The sequence below is a fragment of the Anguilla rostrata genome, chromosome 15 (genome assembly GCF_018555375.3).
Source record: "Anguilla rostrata isolate EN2019 chromosome 15, ASM1855537v3, whole genome shotgun sequence".
Taxonomy (NCBI): domain Eukaryota; kingdom Metazoa; phylum Chordata; class Actinopteri; order Anguilliformes; family Anguillidae; genus Anguilla; species Anguilla rostrata.
In genome coordinates, this window is record NC_057947.1 from 35,010,430 (window position 1) to 35,028,074 (window position 17,645).

Consider the following 17,645-nt stretch of genomic DNA (forward strand, 5'->3'; position numbering starts at 1 on the left):
CCTTAAGATTATTGCACCAGATCTCCGTGTTCCACATTTGTAATAGCAGTAGTAGAACTTTTTTGATCCCAAAAACAGGGAAATGGCTTTATCACATACTCCATCACTAGTACTGTACAGCACAGTATGGCTCAGGCGAGGAAAATAGATCTCAAATGTAGTACACGCATACACATATACCAGCACACGCATACACATATACCAGCACACGCATACACATATACCAGCACACGCATACACATATACCAGCACACGCATACACATATACCAGCACACGCATACACATACACCAGCACACGCATACACATGTACCAGCACACGCATACACATATACCAGCACACGCATACACACATACCAGCACATGCATACACATATACCAGCACACGCATACACATATACCAGTACACGCATACACATAAACCAGCATACACATATACCAGTACACGCATACACATATACCAGCACACGCATACACATACACATATACCAGCACACGCATACACATATACCAGTACACGCATACACATGTACCAGCACACGCATACACATACACATATACCAGCACACGCATACACATATACCAGTACACGCATACACATATACCAGCACACGCATACACATATACCAGTACACGCATACACATATACCAGTACACGCATACACATATACCAGCACACGCATACACATATACCAGCACACGCATACACATATACCAGCACACGCATACACATATACCAGCACACGCATACACATATACCAGCACACGCATACACATATACCAGCACACGCATACACATATACCAGCACACGCATACACATATACCAGCACATGCGCATCCTCTTAGAGGTCAAATCAGACACTCGGCATTCATCATTAGACAGTCAGGTCAGGCAGACAGCCATTATTCCACAAATCATTCCACAGTCTCATTCCACAATTTGGATACACCATCTGAGGTCCCGTTCTTTGGGGAGTTTAACATTGGGGCCACTTTTGGAACTGAATTCCTTTAACCCAGCAATGCAGCGGGATGAATGAGTATTGCTGTATGCCCGATGAACAGGCACAGCCATCGGGGGGGTGAGGGCAGAGTTGGGGGACGGGGGGGTTGCAGAGTTGTGTGGCATCAATACCGCCCCCCCCCCAGGTGCTGAAGGTGTCCCGTGTGGCAGTCTTGAGTAAATAAAACCCATGAAATGTGTTTGGTTGGACACAGAGACGGTTTATAAGTGAAAGGTCCAGGGCTTTGGAGTCTGCTGGGCATGTCCAAATAGAGTTTTCCCAGGTCGGTTTCTTTTCGAAATTCTTTTCTCTGGGAAAAAGCAAAAATTGATTTCAAGCGCTGCACAAAAATATATTTGAAATTATTTTTATTATTTTCCCCTAAGGTAGCATCTCACAAACAACCCCAGGCGACTCTTAGTCACAAAACACTGCTGTTGACTCTGTCAGTTTTCATACTCAAAAGTCTGTGTGTGAAATTTCTCCGTTGGGAAATTGCGTTTGGTTCAGAAACCGCAGCAGTGCAGTGGCACTGGATCAGGCCCTGGAAGTCGGTCCGTTTTACGGGGTCACCCCCAGGCCCACACTTTAAGGGTAAGGACAGTGTCAGGGTGTTTCCAGACCTCAGTGCCTGCCCCAGTGCATCCCCCGCCCTGGACGTGTCGAAGTGTCCCTGAGCAAGACACCTAACCCCTAACTGCTCCCAGCGAGCTGATTGGTACTTGCATGGCAGCCTTTCACCGTTGGCGTGTGAGTGTGTGTGTGAATGAGTGAAGTGCTTTGGATAAAAGCGCTGTATAAATGCAGTCCCTGGCCATCACTCTGAGGGTAAGGACAGTGTCGGGGTGTTTCCCCTGGCCATCACTCTGAGGGTAAGGACAGTGTCGGGGTGTTTCCCCTGGCCATCACTCTGAGGGTAAGGACAGTGTCGGGGTGTTTCCCCTGGCCATCACTCTGAGGGTAAGGACAGTGTCGGGGTGTTTCCCCTGGCCATCACTCTGAGGGTAAGGACAGTGGTGGGGTGTTTCCAAACCTCCGTGTCGGACCCTCAGCCCGAACTCGCATGGCCCCCCCGTGGGGTACTGACGAAGCGTGTCCAACGCTTTTCTGATCGACCGGAACACCCGAAGGACCGGAGGCGTCTGTCCCGCTGTGCGCTGACGCTCGGCGCGGACACTCGGCTGATTCTGTGGGGTGGGGGGGTCGGGGAGCGAGGGGGGGGGGGGCTCTTCATGCCCAAATCTGCCCCCCGTGACGGTGCTCTCTCTCTGAAAACTCTCTCAGTGCTCCGCTCGCCCGGTACCAAAAATACAGCCTTCCTGAAAATGAACGCGAGAACAAACAAAAAAAAACAACCACTGATTGCGCGAGGTACTTCCATTTCAGAGAGCGCCGCACATTTCAGGCTGGAACCGAAATCGTGGGCCCCTCAGCCTTCCCCCTGAAAACCTTCACCCTGCTGCAGCACAGAGGGGCTCGAAGGGAGGCGACAGATGGAGGCATTTCCCTCCTCCTCGTGCCAGTCTGCCCCGGGGCGACTCTTCCCCCCCCCCCCCCAATCCGTTCTCCTTCCCCCCCCCTCGAGGATTTCGTCCCGTCCCCGCGGAAGGCAGACAGGACCAAGTCGGCCGTGACTCGTGCGCCTGTTCCAGATGATAAGCCTTCAAGAGAGAGCCAAATTTAGGAGGCTTTCGCCCTAATCAGAGACTCATCGCCTTTATCTGCGGGTTCCCCGGCAAAGAATCTCAGTGAGCTGCTTTCATATGTAATTAAACTGGCACAGCCGGCCCCTTTCTCCTTTCCTTCAAGTGTGTGCTGTAACTCCAGTGTGTATGTGCGGTATATTTGAAAGCAGAAATATGTGTAACACACACACACACACACACACACACACAAACACACGGTCTCTTGCTCTCTCATTCCCTTTCTCCTTTCCCCTATTCCCCATTTCCCTCCATCCATCTAGGCACTGCTGCCATCTGCTGGCCATACTGCGTCAGAGCAGTTATTGAATCTTTATTAAGCGCACCATTTTCTGGTGACTCTGTATGAATGCAAAACATTTGTTCTTGAGGCATACTGATTAGTAAGCTTTATGTTGTAACGAGAGTTCTCTGCATTAACATTATCAATTTATATGCAGTGCATCTCTCTGTGCCTCTTTCTGATTTATTAAACATCGCAGTATGTTCTTTTGAATCCATCGCCCATGAAAGATAAGGAAGACTATTGAGAAGATGTGTGCATGAGTGTGTATGGCTTGGCTGGCCACAGGCGACTGAAATTTCATAAGGATGGACCGTTCCATAAAGTGTGTCTGATGATTTCTCAAATATAGGTGAATTGAACATTTTAAGGAGTACACCAGCCATAACCACTGCCTGGGGAAAAAAATGTACAGTATTTAAATCCTACATCACTGTCTGTTGACATAGTGGGGAGAGCCCCGACTTCCTCCAGAGTAATCTTCTGAGGCATAGGTATCCCTGGACAGGGGCCCAGGCAGATTAAGACTTGCGGTGCGATAAGCCTTCTCGTCTTTTTGGAGAGGTTATTAACTCCCAGGCATTTGTAGTCTGACGAATCGTAGCGGCACTAAGGCACGGCTGTCAGAACGCCCGAAGCCTGGAAAATATTCCTCTTTCGCGTCGTGTCGTTTCCCTTCTCCCTCCTCAGCAATGGGCCTTTGTTACGAAGACCGGAGACATAATTTGCACATTTTAAATCCGCAAATCACCGAAAATTAAGAAAAGTCACTCTGAACACTACGTTTAAATTCCACCCAGAAATAGTGTCACTGGAAAACATGGATTATGGTTCAGCGTGTGGTCGGGGTGTTTTTTGGGCTTTTTGCTTAAGAGCCGGCTCAGTCCCCATAGACGGTCGGACATTATGTCAGTAGAGTCAGTACTGACCGTGGGACCCAGTTTCAAGTCTCTTGAAGCTGGATGGATTGTTGAGCTTTACAGAAAAGTCCCTCAGTAACACCTTTCTAAACCCAGAGGACATGGCGTGACGTGGTTATTTTTGAGTGGATCCGTCACGGCGCTCTCTTCGTTTTAACGGAGCGCATCCGGCTGCGATTAACGTAAATGGTACGCTCGTTCGGCAATAAGATTAGAATAAGATTACAATTTCACGTCTTAACAGAAAGCGAACCTTAAAAACGCGCCTTGAAGTGGACGCAGTGAAAGTTGTTGTCGCGCGTGTTAATGAAGTCAGCCCCGGGCGTCAGGTGCGGGTTTTTTTTCCCCTCACGCTTCGCCGACCTCTCCGCAGCTGAAGCAGAGCGAGGCCAACGCAGACACCAAGGAGAAGCTCCCGCTGCGGCTGCGCATCTTCGAGAAGTTTCCCAACCGGCCGCAGATGGTGAAGATCTCCAAGCTGCCGTCGGACTTCACCGTGCCCCGGATCAGGTGCGGGGGGGAGGGGGTGGGGGGGGCGGCTGGGCTCCGGGGGGAAAGGGGGGTGGGCTTGTGTGGGCTTCCCCAGCAGCAGCTTCTGAAACGAGACAAAAAAAAAAAAAAACACTTCATTACAGACACGTATGCAGATGTGCTCTTGGGCGTCCCTTCGAAGAGGTGGTTGAATTAGGCAAGGAGTGGAGACATTCACACCGGTATGCTAATTACCAATCAGAAACGATGGTTTTCAGAAGGCCCTGCTGTCGTCATAACACCTTTTTTATTTTAAGTCTAATGTTGCCAATTATTTTTGAGCAGTGGGGAAGCCTGATAATCAATGAACGTCATGCTCGAAGCCCCATATTGGTCTGATTAAGGCTACATTTAGAAACCACTAGAAACCCCACCAGCACCACCACCACAACAGCATGACCATTGGTGATTGGTCATGCTTAACTTAGACCTTGACCAATCAATCGAATGTTATTTATATAGCACGTTCTCCCAAGGATTTGTCACAATACACTTCACAGTTCACCCTGGCCTAAACCCCCACAGAGCAAGTCAGAGGCAACAGTGCTGGGGGGCATGTAGGAAAAACCCTTGGCAAGATCCAGACTCTGTGGGGGGGATGCTGGGGGGGGGCACAACCTCCTTAAGCAGTGTTATGGTCTCTATCTGCGATTAAACTTCAATCAGTTCACTAATAAAACGGTACAGGAGAAGGACGTGTTTCCGTTGGAAATGAAAGGACTGCTGGAGCACAGCTGTGTGTTTGCCTTCATCCTCCCAGACTTCTATTGATTCTCCCACGCACCATCTGCTACAGGGCTCTCTCTGGACGTTCTGATGTTCACAATGCCGCTCTGAGACTGTGTGTGTGTGTGTGTGTGTGTGTGTGTGCGTGTGCGTGTGTGTCTCTGTATGTGTGTGTGTGCGTGCGTGTGTGTGTCTCGGTGTGTCTTTGTGTGTGTGGTCGTGTGTGTGTACCTGTTTGTGTGTCTATATCTGTGCATGCATGTGTGTGTGCATGTGCATGCACGTGTGTGCACGTGTGTGCTTGTTCGTGTGTGTGTTTGTTTGCATGTGTTCGTGTATATGCATGGGTGTGCGTATCATATGTACGTGCATATGTGTGTGTGTGTGCGCACTTGTGTGGGTGTACCTGTTTGTGTGTCTATGTGTGTGCATGCGTGCACGTGTGTGTGTATGTGTTCGCATATGTGTGTATGTGTGTTTGCGTGTGTGCGCGAGTGTGTTTACATGTTTGTGTGCGTGTGTATGCGTGTGTGTGTATGTGTTCGCGTATGTATGTGTGTTTGCGTGTGTGCGAGTGTGTTTACATGTTTGTGTGCTTTTTGTGTGTGTGTGTGTGTGTGTGTGTGTTTACATGTTTGTGTGCGTGTGTGTATGTGTGCGTGTTTGTGTGCTGTGCGTGTGTGTGTGTTTACATGTGGTTGTGTGTGTGCGAGTGTGTTTACATGTTTGTGTGCTTTTTTGTGTGTGTGTGTGTGTGTGTGTGTGTTTACATGTTTGTGTGCGCGTGTGTATGTGTGCGTGTTTGTGTGCGTGTGCGCGCGTGTGTGTGTTTACATGTTTGTGCGTGTGTGTGTGTTTACATGTGGTTGTGTATGCGCGAGTGTGTTTACATGTTTGTGTGCATGCGTGTGTGTTCCACAGAGAGAGCTTCATGAAGCAGTTCATCGACCGGCAGCAGCAGGACACCAGCTGCCTGTTCCGCAGGCTCCCCTCGGCCTCCTCCTCCTCCTGCGACCACTCCAAGCGCTCCGCCATCGAGGAGAACAAGTACATCGACCAGAAGGTAGTGGCTGCCCGTCGCCCCGCCCCTTCAGACACATTCAGGGGTTCCTCTGCCGTCGCTCCCCACCACGACCCCGCTTGGGTTGTGCCGTTAGCCATGTTTTATGTGCCCAAGCTTTTTAGATGTTGATGTAAAGAGTATGAGATTCAGGGGGATGAGATTCGGGGAGGTTAGAATTCGGAGGGGTAAGACGATGATTCGAAGGTAGGGGGGTGAGATTCAGGGGCGGGATGAGATTCGGGATAGATTCAGGGGGGTCGGGCGAGAATTCAGGGTGTTCGGGATGAGATTCGGGGTGGATTGGGGACGATTCAGGGGGATGAGATTCGGGGGCGGTATGAGATTCAGGGGGGATGAGATTCGGGGTGGCGGGTATTAGAGTGGTTCGGGGGAGATTCGGGTGTGAGATTCAGGCGAGCGGCGATGAGATTCAGGGGTCGGATGAGATTCAGGGGTGAGATTCAGCAGCGGGGCGTGAGATTCGGGCGGTATGAGATTCAAGGGCGGTATGAGATCAGGGGTCTGAGATTCGGGGCGATGAGATTCAGGGATGAATCGGGGGTTGAGATTCGGGGGATAGATCGGCGTATAGATCAGGACTGGATGATTCGGGGATGAGTTCGGGGCGGTAGAGATTCAGGGATGTTCGGGCGTGAATCAGGATGGACAGCACTCTGCTGTTACTTGTGTCTGCATTCACGTTGGGCGCTCGGCTGATGTGACGGGTTAATGTGGAAAATGGAAGCTTTCTTTCCCCACCTGAGAGACGCGCTTTCTGTTCACGTCTCCTTCACCTTTGCGGAGGCAGAGACGCTTCCCGCTGAAATAATTGTGGCTCTTAAAATGTGAAGACTTAAGAGCAACCGAGTACTTCTGAGAATTCCCATGACGGTGCGTGAAAGAAAAGTTTTTTTTTCTTTTGTTCTGAACGATTTGAGTTCGTGCCAGTTCAGGGGGAACTTAGTGGATATTCTCTTTAAAATAAAAGCTGTCAGTACATCTTGGCACCTCAGAGAAAAGTGAATATCTAAAAACAGCTGGAATTTAATTGTACGGTTTCACTTATTTATTTAAAAAGCGAGTGAATAAGCACTTGAGAATCAATCTCAGGGGATATATATGATCGTACTTCAGTGCAATGTTTCTGTTTAATACAACATCCTCTGGGTCAGTGGAGGAGTGCTGGGAGGTTATTGTTGGTGGAAGTATGAAGCTGTATCACACAGTTGAAAGCTCTGTAAAAAGGTAACTAGGGTGTATTGGATACTGAGTGATTATTGTAAGGTGAGCTCATGCCTGGGGAGCTGTGAGCCCCTCACACACGTGCATAATATTGACTCAGGCACTGGAGAGCTGCCGGTTCTGCTCTTGTTCTTTTTTCATGAGTGGATTCATAAATACCACATGACTCCTGCCCCTTTTTAAAAAAAGAACAGCGGTGATGTTCCGTCCCTCTAAGGCCAGGCGGGGTGCCCCTGAGCATGAATTGGTTTCTGAAAAGAGAACCGCGTTCGCCCCCCCGCCCCCCCCCCCCTTGCCCTTTCCGTGTCTCTGATGTCACAAAAGTCGCGCCGTCGTTCCGCAGTGCGTTGGCGCGAGCTCAGGAGACCTCTGTAACCGGGCCCAACCCCTCACCGAAATCTCCCCCTGGTAGAGCCGCAGTCCGAACGACTGTCCCAGAGTGGGATAAGGCCCTCTCAGAAATGCCCTTTCTGTCTCCTCATACTGTGTCAGTGCTGTGCCACCAGCATGTTGCAGCCTGGGCTGTACTGTTAGCTAGCTAGCAAGTTGACCTGGCTGTTTAGCAATTTGGTTACTGGGCTAATACATCTGTTATCCCTGATTGGCTAGTAGCTAGCGGATCAGACACAATAGCACAGCTTTACCTGAAGGGTTATTTAAGTTATTGAAGATTCGGCAGTGCTTTCTTTGGGAGGTTTGCCGAACAGATTCCAGTCCATCGGCTGCCTGTGGACCTAGCTTTGATGGTGGTCTCTGTCGAGGAATGCCAGCTCACATTTTTCAGCTTGAAATGTTCAGTTTTAAGTTTGAAATGTTTGAAATGTTGCCTACCCTTCCGTGATTTGCGAGTCTGGCTGTTTCTTGGATCAGCAGTTTCGCTCCCTGAATAAGGGCACTTCTGTCCTGTTGAGGTGGTATTTATGTTGAGGCCAGATGACAGAGAGCTGACGGCCTGCAAGTTAGATGTGGGGGGGGGGGGGTGGGTAATGCCAGGATTAGTGTCTGTTTTTGTGGTGACCTTTGAGCTAGGTGCATTGCTTCAGCAAAAATATCCAGCTGTATAAATGTATACTGTGTTAAAAAAAAATGCAAAAGCTGTGTAAGTCTTTCTGGATCAGGGCCTCTGTGAAATGCCTGTAATGTAATACGCTGGTGTAAGATTTACTCAATAAATCAGGTTAAGGGTGGAACCGCTGTGTCCCCACATGGGATTTGAACCTGTAACCCCTGTGCTTACAAGCGAGGTTTCCCTAAATGCGCGCCCCCTGTTCTGCCTGCAGCTGCATTTCTGTTATTTATCTCTCCTTTCGCTTACTTATCTCTCCTTTCTCTGACTCATCTCTCCTTTTCTCTTACTCATCTCTCCTTTCTCTTACTTATCCCTCCTTTTTTCTTTCCTCCTTTCCAAGCTCCGCAGATCGATATTCAGCATCCGCGCCCGCAACCTCCTTGAGAAGGAGACGACCATCAATAAGATCCTGCGGTAAGACCCATGTCTTTTTACGGCTCGTAGAGACGGGCGGTGTGTAGGGCATGTTTTAGGTGCGAGTGGTCATGTGACCTGGGGAAGGAGCGTGGCGCTGTGTGACTCTCCTCTGTGCCGCCGCAGGGCCTGCACCAGGCAGCGCATGCTGAGCGGCTCCTTCGAGGGCCAGCCCGCCAAGGAGCGCTCCATCCTGAGCGTGCAGCACCACATCCGCCAGGAGCGCAGGTCAGTGCTCATATACACATCACATCCGCCAGGAGCGCAGGTCAGTGCTCATATACACATCACATCCGCCAGGAGCGCAGGTCAGTGCTCATACACACATCACATCCGCCAGGAGCGCAGGTCAGTGCTCATACACACACCACATCCGCCAGGAGCGCAGGTCAGTGCTCATATACACACCACATCCGCCAGGAGCGCAGGTCAGTGCTCATATACACATCACATCCGCCATCACATCCGCCAGGAGCGCAGGTCAGTACTCATATACACATCACATCTGCCATCACATCCGTCAGGAGCGCAGGTCAGTACTCATATACACATCACATCCACCACCACATCCGCCAGGAGCGCAGGTCAGTGCTCATATACACACATCACATCCACCAGGAGCGCAGGTCAGTGCTCATATACACATCACATCTGCCATCACATCCGTCAGGAGCGCAGGTCAGTACTCATATACACATCACATCTGCCATCACATCCGTCAGGAGCGCAGGTCAGTACTCATATACACATCACATCCACCACCACATCCGCCAGGAGCGCAGGTCAGTGCTCATATACACACATCACATCACATTGCATTCACTGCAGGTATAGGCCATATTTGACAAATATAAAGTTATTCAGGTGTCCATATATCATATATCATGTCCATTATATCGTATGAACCTGCAGTGCACAGCCAGCCACTGACATACGTACACATGCACATGTGCACACACACACACACACAGGTAATATGTACATATCACATTTATTGTTAGTTGTTATTCTTGCTTTTACTGTCTTATTACATTTACCAGCAGAGTTTGAACTGGAGTTGCAGAATATGGGCAGTATATGAAGATGTAGCTGAGTCTCTCTCTCTCTCTCTCTCTCTCTCTAGGTCCCTGAGACATGGCTCCACCAGCCAGCGAATCAGCCGTGGGAAATCTCTGGAGACTCTTACACAGGACGTGAGTGTCCCACACACCAACACACACACTGACACACGCCATCACACACGGTCTCACACACACTCTCAGCCATACAACTCATACCCCTCCTCCTCTCCTCTCCTCCCCCCCCCTCCTCCTCCTGTCCTCTCTCTCCCTCCCTCTCCTCCCCTCCTCCTCCCCTCTCCTCCCCTCCTCTCCTCCAGCACTCCAGCACGGTGCGGTACCGTAACGCTCAGAGGGAGGACAGTGAGATCAAGATGATCCAGGAGAAGAAGGAGCAGGCCGAGATGAAGCGGTAGGAGGCCAGGAGCCTGTGCCCCCCCCCCCCCCCCCAAACGTCCGTAGCCCCCCCCACCACCATATCCGTACACACCAAAGGTCCCCCACGATCGTACACCCCCCCCCCCACCCCCAATCCACGTCCACACGCAGCCCCCAGGGGGGCAAGGACAGCGCAGAGAGAATGCTCATTACTGAGCCCCCCCCCACCCCACCCCAGAGCTCCCCACGCCCCGTCAAACCAACGTCTCATCATGCCCCCCCCACCCCAGAGCTCCCCACGCCAGCGTCAACCAACGTCTCATCATGCCCCCCCACCCCACCCCCCACCCCAGAGCTCCCCACGCCAGCGTCAAACCAACGTCTCATCATGCCCCCCACCCCCACCCCCCACCCCAGAGCTCCCACGCCCGTCAACCAACGTCTCATCATGCCCCCCACCCCCCACCCCCACCCAGAGCTCCCCACGCCAGCGCAAACCAACGTCTCATCATGCCCCCACCCCAGAGCTCCCCACGCCAGCGTCAAACCAACGTCTCATCATCCCCTCCACATAAACAGCTCAGCTCTTAGCATTGAGCTCCTGCAGAGTTTAATCCCCTGAGCAGCCCAGAGGCTGGAGTCTCACTCTCGCGCTGTACAGTTAGACATGGCTGTGTTCAGTCTAATGTCTTCTGCAGCACTTAGGGACCATGCAGGGTAGTGCTAGGTCTAGGAAGCGCTGTCATTTCTACACGCTGAATCCAAAATGTGCACTTTAACCACATGTGAATTGTCTGGTTGCAATTCTAACATTGTGGAGTGCAGAGCCAAATCAAGGTATAAAACAAACAAAAAAAAAGTCTTTGTCCCAAACATTATTGAGCGCACTGTGTGTCCATCATATGTGCCTCAGTCTGTCTGACTGTGTCCAGTTCTGCGTGTGGTTTCTGTGTTTCTCACAGGAAGGTGCAGGAGGAGGAGCTGCGGGAGAACCACCCGTACTTCGACAAGCCCCTGTTCATCGTGGGCAGAGAGCATCGCTTCCGGAACTTCTGCAGGATGGTGGTGCGGGCGCGATTCAACGCGTACGTGTTTATCTTTTCTTCGCTCGTTTTATGAAAATGCTTTCACAGCGGTAGTTCACTTCCTGCAGTTTCTGTTCAAGTATTATTTCAGTTTTTGTGTGATTTCAGTAGGCCTAATCAGTTTTTGTTGTTGAATATTTGGAGGCATCTCTGATGACCTGCTGATTTAACAATGACTGGCCTGCGGCATTCTGGGCTTTGTAGTCTAAGGCAAAGAAAGTTCTTACAAGTACACTTCAAGTTACTCTAGAGCAGCATGTGCAGTAACATTACACCTTCAGAGGTTATACATGTGTGTGTTGCCAGATTATTATTCTAGACTATTGCACTCAAGGGAAGAACCAGCGCAATATAAAAACTGATATTTATGTTTACTATGAGCTGTGAAGAAGCGCTATAAAATTTATTTCTTCATATGTTCAGCCTCATAACATTGATTGTACACTAAACTTGATATAATATTTTAAAAAGCCCCAGAAAGTGAACTGTCTCTTTAAAGATGACGGTCGGATACTAAACTCGGTCGAAGAAACGGCGGTTGGTGTAATTTATTTAAACTACCTGCACATGAATCACTCATTTCAAAATGAGCCCGGGCTCGGAGCTGATTGAGTGTCAGTGAACCTGAAATTGAGTCGCGGATGAATTATCGCTCTGTTCCTTTTCTGTCAAACGGTATTTTTCAGGGGCTGCTTTCATAATTCGCTCATTACTTGTGCATCATGGGAAATATGCTAATAATGTGCTTTTGTATGCAGGTCAAAAACAGACCCAATAACGGGAGCGGTGAAGAACACGAAGTATCATCAGTTGTAGTAAGTCGGGAATTATGTTTTTTCTGTGTGTCGATATGTACACCGGGTTTATTTCATTTGGGCATTTTACGTCACAGTTATCTACCATTAATCTGTCATCGTGCTATTGACAGATTTGTGTACTTCCATTTTGGCTGTTGCCAGTCGTCTAACTTGACGTAGCGACGCACGCTAAATCATAGCTAATGCAAACCTCAGGGTGTGAAGACTTGCTAACATGGCGTCGATGCATTACTGAATTCACTGGAATAAAGAAATGAGCAAGAACAGAGGACTTGCAGTGCTGTAAAATCAACCCTTTGACACAAAATTGCATCAGATTACATGTAGCATGGAGCCCTTGAATATGAGCATCAGCCTGAAAGGTTGTCATTAGCGTTACCGGCGCTGGGGAGCTTAAATAGAATCCGCCCCCCTCTGATGAGCTGACGGGGGCTCTGTTGTGTGGCCGTTCGCGAGAGGAAGAAATGATGTTTTTCTCAGCAGAGCGTGAAATCGGGTCAGTCTTATATAAGACGGCTAATTACAGCGCCTTAGACGAGCTGAGAGTGAAGGGCTCTCTGTAAGAAGCCAGGACTCTTTGAAAATGTCTCACACTGTGACTGTGTTTGAGAGCTGACTGTGTTTGTGAGTGTTGACTGTGTTTGTGAGTGTTGACTGTGTTTGAGAGCTGACTGTGTTTGAGAGTGCTGACTGTGTTTGAGTGCTGACTGTGTTTGAGAGCTGACTGTGTTTGTGAGTGTTGACTGTGTTTGTGAGTGTTGACTGTGTTTGAGAGCTGACTGTGTTTGAGTGGGGACTGTGTTTGAGTGGGGACTGTGTTTGAGAGCTGACTGTGTTTGAGAGCTGACTGTGTTTGAGTGGGGACTGTGTTTTTGAGTGCTGACTGTGTTTGAGAGCTGACTGTGTTTGAGAGCTGACTGTGTTTGTGAGTGCTGACTGTGTTTGTGAGTGCTGACTGTGTTTGAGAGCTGACTGTGTTTGTGAGTGCTGACTGTGTTTGTGAGTGCTGACTGTGTTTGAGAGCTGACTGTGTTTGAGAGCTGACTGTGTTTGAGAGCTGACTGTGTTTGTGAGTGCTGACTGTGTTTGAGAGCTGACTGTGTTTGTGAGCTGACTGTGTTTGTGAGAGCTGACTGTGTTTGAGAGCTGACTGTGTTTGAGAGCTGACTGTGTTTGTGAGAGCTGACTGTGTTTGTGAGTGCTGACTGTGTTTGAGAGTGCTGACTGTGTTTGTGAGTGCTGACTGTGTTTGAGAGCTGACTGTGTTTGTGAGTGCTGACTGTGTTTGAGAGCTGACTGTGTTTGTGAGTGCTGACTGTGTTTGAGAGCTGACTGTGTTTGAGAGCTGACTGTGTTTGTGAGTGCTGACTGTGTTTGAGAGCTGACTGTGTTTGTGAGTGCTGACTGTGTTTGAGAGCTGACTGTGTTTGTGAGTGTTGACTGTGTTTGAGTGATGACTGTGTTTGAGAGCTGACTGTGTTTGTGAGTGCTGACTGTGTTTGAGAGCTGACTGTGTTTTTGAGTGCTGACCGTTTGTGAGAGCTGACTGTGTTTGAGTGGGGACTGTGTTTTTGAGAGCTGACTGTGTTTGTGAGTGTTGACTGTGTTGGAGTGATGACTGAGTTTTATTACTGACTGTGTTTATGAATACAGACTGTGTTTTGAGAGCTGACTGTTTTTGAGTGTTGAATGTGTATGAGTGCTGTGTTTGAGTGATGACTGAGTTTGATTACTGGCTGTGTTTGTGAGCTGACTGTGTTTTTGAGTGATGGCTGTGTCTGAGTGCTGTGTTTGAGTGCTGTATTTGAGTGCTGACTGTGTTTGAGTGATGGCTGTGTTTATGAGTACTGACTGTGCACGAGTGTTGACTGCGTACCTGTCGTAGTGACTGTGTGTGTGTTCCTCAGCGATCTCCTGGGCCTGGTCACCTATCTGGACTGGGTGATGATAGTGGTCACCATCTGCTCCTGCATCTCCATGATGTTTGAGTCTCCCTTCACCCGGGTCATGCAGGTCCCCACCCTTCAGGTACACGGGGGAGTTTACTGCTGACTGTTCCAGTGCATTTCAAACCTCATGTTTCCCCTTCCACCAATCAAGCTCTACATCTTGCCGGTGCTAGGCAACATGCACAACCCCTCTGAGTAACATAGTTTACTCCTGTTCAGCCTTTGTGTCAGTCACATTTGTAGTTTGTGAACTTGACAAAGCTTTGTTTTTTTAACATAATTTAAGACGCACACAAATCTTTTACCAAGCTGGTACAGTCATGGCAGCTTTGTGTTCGGCATTGCCAGTTCCATTTCACACTCGTTTCAGTTTTCTCAGAGAAACAGAGCAGAAATTTACCAGCTGGCATCCGATCTCGGACGAGCTTAACGTCGTTTCTGTGTTTCTGTGACCTGCAGATCGGAGAGTACGTCTTTGTCATCTTCATGAGCATCGAGCTCAACCTGAAGATCATGGCCGACGGCCTCTTCTTCACCCCCACGGCTGTCATCCGCGACTTCGGAGGGGTCATGGACATCTTCATATACTTAGTGAGAGGAGCGCCGGCTGTGTCTCTACCTGCGTGTACTTGTAGGGGGCGATGGACGTGTCTCACACACTGGCACTCTCTCTCTCTCCTCTCCCCCCCCCTCCCCCCCCCCCCTCCCAGGTGAGTCTGATCTTCCTGTGCTGGCTCCCGGCGAACGTGCCGCCCGAGTCGGGGGCGCAGCTGCTGATGATGCTGCGCTGTCTGCGGCCGCTGCGCATCTTCAAGCTGGTGCCCCAGATGAGGAAGGTGGTGCGTGAGGTCCTCAAGGGCTTCAAGGAGATCTTCCTGGTGAGAGACGCACACTGGATACGCGTACACACACACACGCACGCACACACTGGATACGCATACATGTTTACACACACACACACACATACACGCTGGATACGCATACACGTTTACACACACACACACACACACTCACACACACACACAAACGCACATATACATGACAGGGCTCATTACCATGACTAACTGCACTGGTGGGCTGAGGCTGCATGGAGAAGCTTACCTGCCTTGGATAGTTTAATAACGTTTTAAAACACTTTGCGATACGCTTCACAGATAAAGAGTGCCTCTGTTATAGCCAGTGTGAGTGAGGTGCAGCGAGCAGAGCTTTACTGGCCTGTGACTGCTCCCCGCAGGTCTCCATCCTCCTCCTCACCCTCATGCTGGTCTTCGCCAGCTTCGGAGTTCAGCTCTTCGCCGGGAAGCTCCCAAGGCACGACTCCTCCTCACCATGCGGTCTGGCAGCGAGTTCAGCCTCGCCGAAAGCTCGCCGTGTGCTACGAACCCCCGAGCGTGCAGCGAGCTGCCGTCCGGCAGCGGCGCCGCCACCGGTGTCATGTGACCTGGCGCTCTCTGTCCGTCTCTCCCGCAGAGGGACTGTCACGGAATATTCCGGATCAACGTCAGCGTCTCCAAAAACCTGAACCTGAAGCTGAAGGCGGGGGAGAAGAAGCCGGGCTTCTGGGTGCCGCGGGTCTGGTGAGCCGCTCTTCACCGCCTTCTTACAAAACCCTTTAAAGCGTTTCTGTACCAAAGTGAACGGGGCGGGGGGGGTTCACAGACGAGGGGGTGCAGGTTCGTGACCAGCATCGGGGGGGGGGGGTCGAGGTAGGGAGCTGGACAGGTGTTGGGTTTTGTGGCTTGGCAGCCCCGCGATCCTCCTTTCACGCGCGTGGGGAATAGCGGAGTTAGCGGACCGGAGCGGAGTTAGCGGTGCATTCCGCCGTTTCCAGAGAGACGGCGGCGAATTTGGCTGAGTCACCGAGCGCCTCCATCCATCAGCCCGTCTGCGTGCTCCCATAAACCCCCGAGAGAGCCTCGCTGGCGTCTGATCAGGGCGACGTGCCGTCCGTGTACAACACCCAACACCGCCCCCCTCCCCCCACACCCCCCCCCCCCCCCCCCTCGCGGAAGGGCCTGAGGACGCTCTGTTTTCGCTGTCAGAGAAGGACGGGGAAACGAGCTGCGTTTAGACGGCTCCCTCTGGAGGCATTGGTTTGATGATGGGGGGTCATTGGTATGCAGGTGGCCAGACTGGAAAGGGGGGGGGGGGAGGAATGAATTACTTTGACCCCCTGGCCAGGCCTTAATTACAGCCCCAGTTCTATTAAAAAAAACTTTATTTTATGATATCAGGGGACAGAAAGTTTTCCCTTTTTTAAGCGCTTTGTCTTCACCTTTCTCCAGCCGTGTCTGTGTGAGTCAGCGAGTCCCGCCTCTCTCTCTCCCTCTCTCTCTCTCTCTCTCTCTCTCCCTCTCCCTCTCTCTCTCTCGCCCCAGGGCCAACCCGCGGAATTTTAACTTCGACAACGTGGGCAACGCCATGCTGGCGCTGTTCGAGGTGCTGTCGCTGAAGGGCTGGGTGGAGGTTCGGGACGTCATCATCCACCGCGTGGGACCGGTACGCTGCCCCCCCCCAGACCCCCCCCTGCACCCCAGACACGGCTTTCTCCTCCACAGTGCTTAAGGTTGTGGTTCTGAGGCCGTTGCTCTTGTACATGGGCGGCAGTGTAGTATAATGGGTAAGGAGCTGGTCTTGAAGCCTAAAGGTCACAGGTTCGAATCCCAGGTAGGACACTGCCGCTGTACCCTTCAGCAAGATGTAAATGCTATGTAGAAGTTGTGTACGTCGCTCTGGATGAGAGCGTTTGCTAAACGTAATGTAATGTAATGTACTGTAACGTCTGTCACCTGCTGCAGATACACGGCATCTACATCCACGTCTTCGTCTTCCTCGGCTGCATGATCGGCCTCACGCTGTTCGTGGGCGTGGTCATCGCCAACTTCAACGAGAACAAGGTAGGCAGGATGTGTGAGCCTGTGGGTGGAATCCAGAGGTGGCCAGAGCCACCCCATTGGACACGCCCCCGATGTTGTCATGGCACGGTTGGTGATACAGTGCAGTGTAGTGTGAAGGTTAGGGAACCTAAAGTTTACAGGTTCAGTTCCCAGCTAAGACTGTTCATGTTCATTAAAGCTGTATGTTTAAAATGCTAAACCTGTGCAGGTCGCTCTGGATGAGAGCGTCTGCTGAGTGCCTGTAGTGTGCTGTAATGTCTCTGATTGGCTGAAGAGGCCTGTGAGGAAGCTCAGTGTGTCTGCATCCCCAGGGCACGGCTCTGCTCACTGTGGACCAGCGGAGATGGGAGGACCTGAAGAGCAGACTGAAGATAGCCCAGCCGCTCCACCTGCCCCCCCGCCCAGGTGAGTACTACAGCCCCCTGCCCCCCGCCAGTGAGGTGCTACAGCCCCTGCCCCCTGCCCGTCTCCCCGCCACCCCCGCCAGGTGACTGGAGGATGCTAC

General features: G+C 50.9%; 1 protein-coding gene across 1 annotated transcript in view; it reads left to right on the forward strand.

Annotated features, from left to right (window-relative positions):
• Positions 1–17,645, forward strand: part of nalcn (sodium leak channel, non-selective) — a 197,398-nt gene that overhangs the window by 160,025 nt on the left and 19,728 nt on the right. The window contains exons 18-33 of the mRNA XM_064311109.1: positions 4,284–4,420; positions 6,089–6,230; positions 8,882–8,955; positions 9,082–9,183; positions 10,079–10,148; positions 10,334–10,425; positions 11,354–11,476; positions 12,235–12,291; positions 14,202–14,322; positions 14,703–14,834; positions 14,954–15,121; positions 15,478–15,582; positions 15,714–15,820; positions 16,622–16,742; positions 17,042–17,140; positions 17,452–17,545. Of these exons, the coding sequence (XP_064167179.1) occupies positions 4,284–4,420; positions 6,089–6,230; positions 8,882–8,955; positions 9,082–9,183; positions 10,079–10,148; positions 10,334–10,425; positions 11,354–11,476; positions 12,235–12,291; positions 14,202–14,322; positions 14,703–14,834; positions 14,954–15,121; positions 15,478–15,582; positions 15,714–15,820; positions 16,622–16,742; positions 17,042–17,140; positions 17,452–17,545 (1,744 nt within the window). The remainder of the gene's footprint in view (positions 1–4,283; positions 4,421–6,088; positions 6,231–8,881; positions 8,956–9,081; positions 9,184–10,078; positions 10,149–10,333; positions 10,426–11,353; positions 11,477–12,234; positions 12,292–14,201; positions 14,323–14,702; positions 14,835–14,953; positions 15,122–15,477; positions 15,583–15,713; positions 15,821–16,621; positions 16,743–17,041; positions 17,141–17,451; positions 17,546–17,645) is intronic.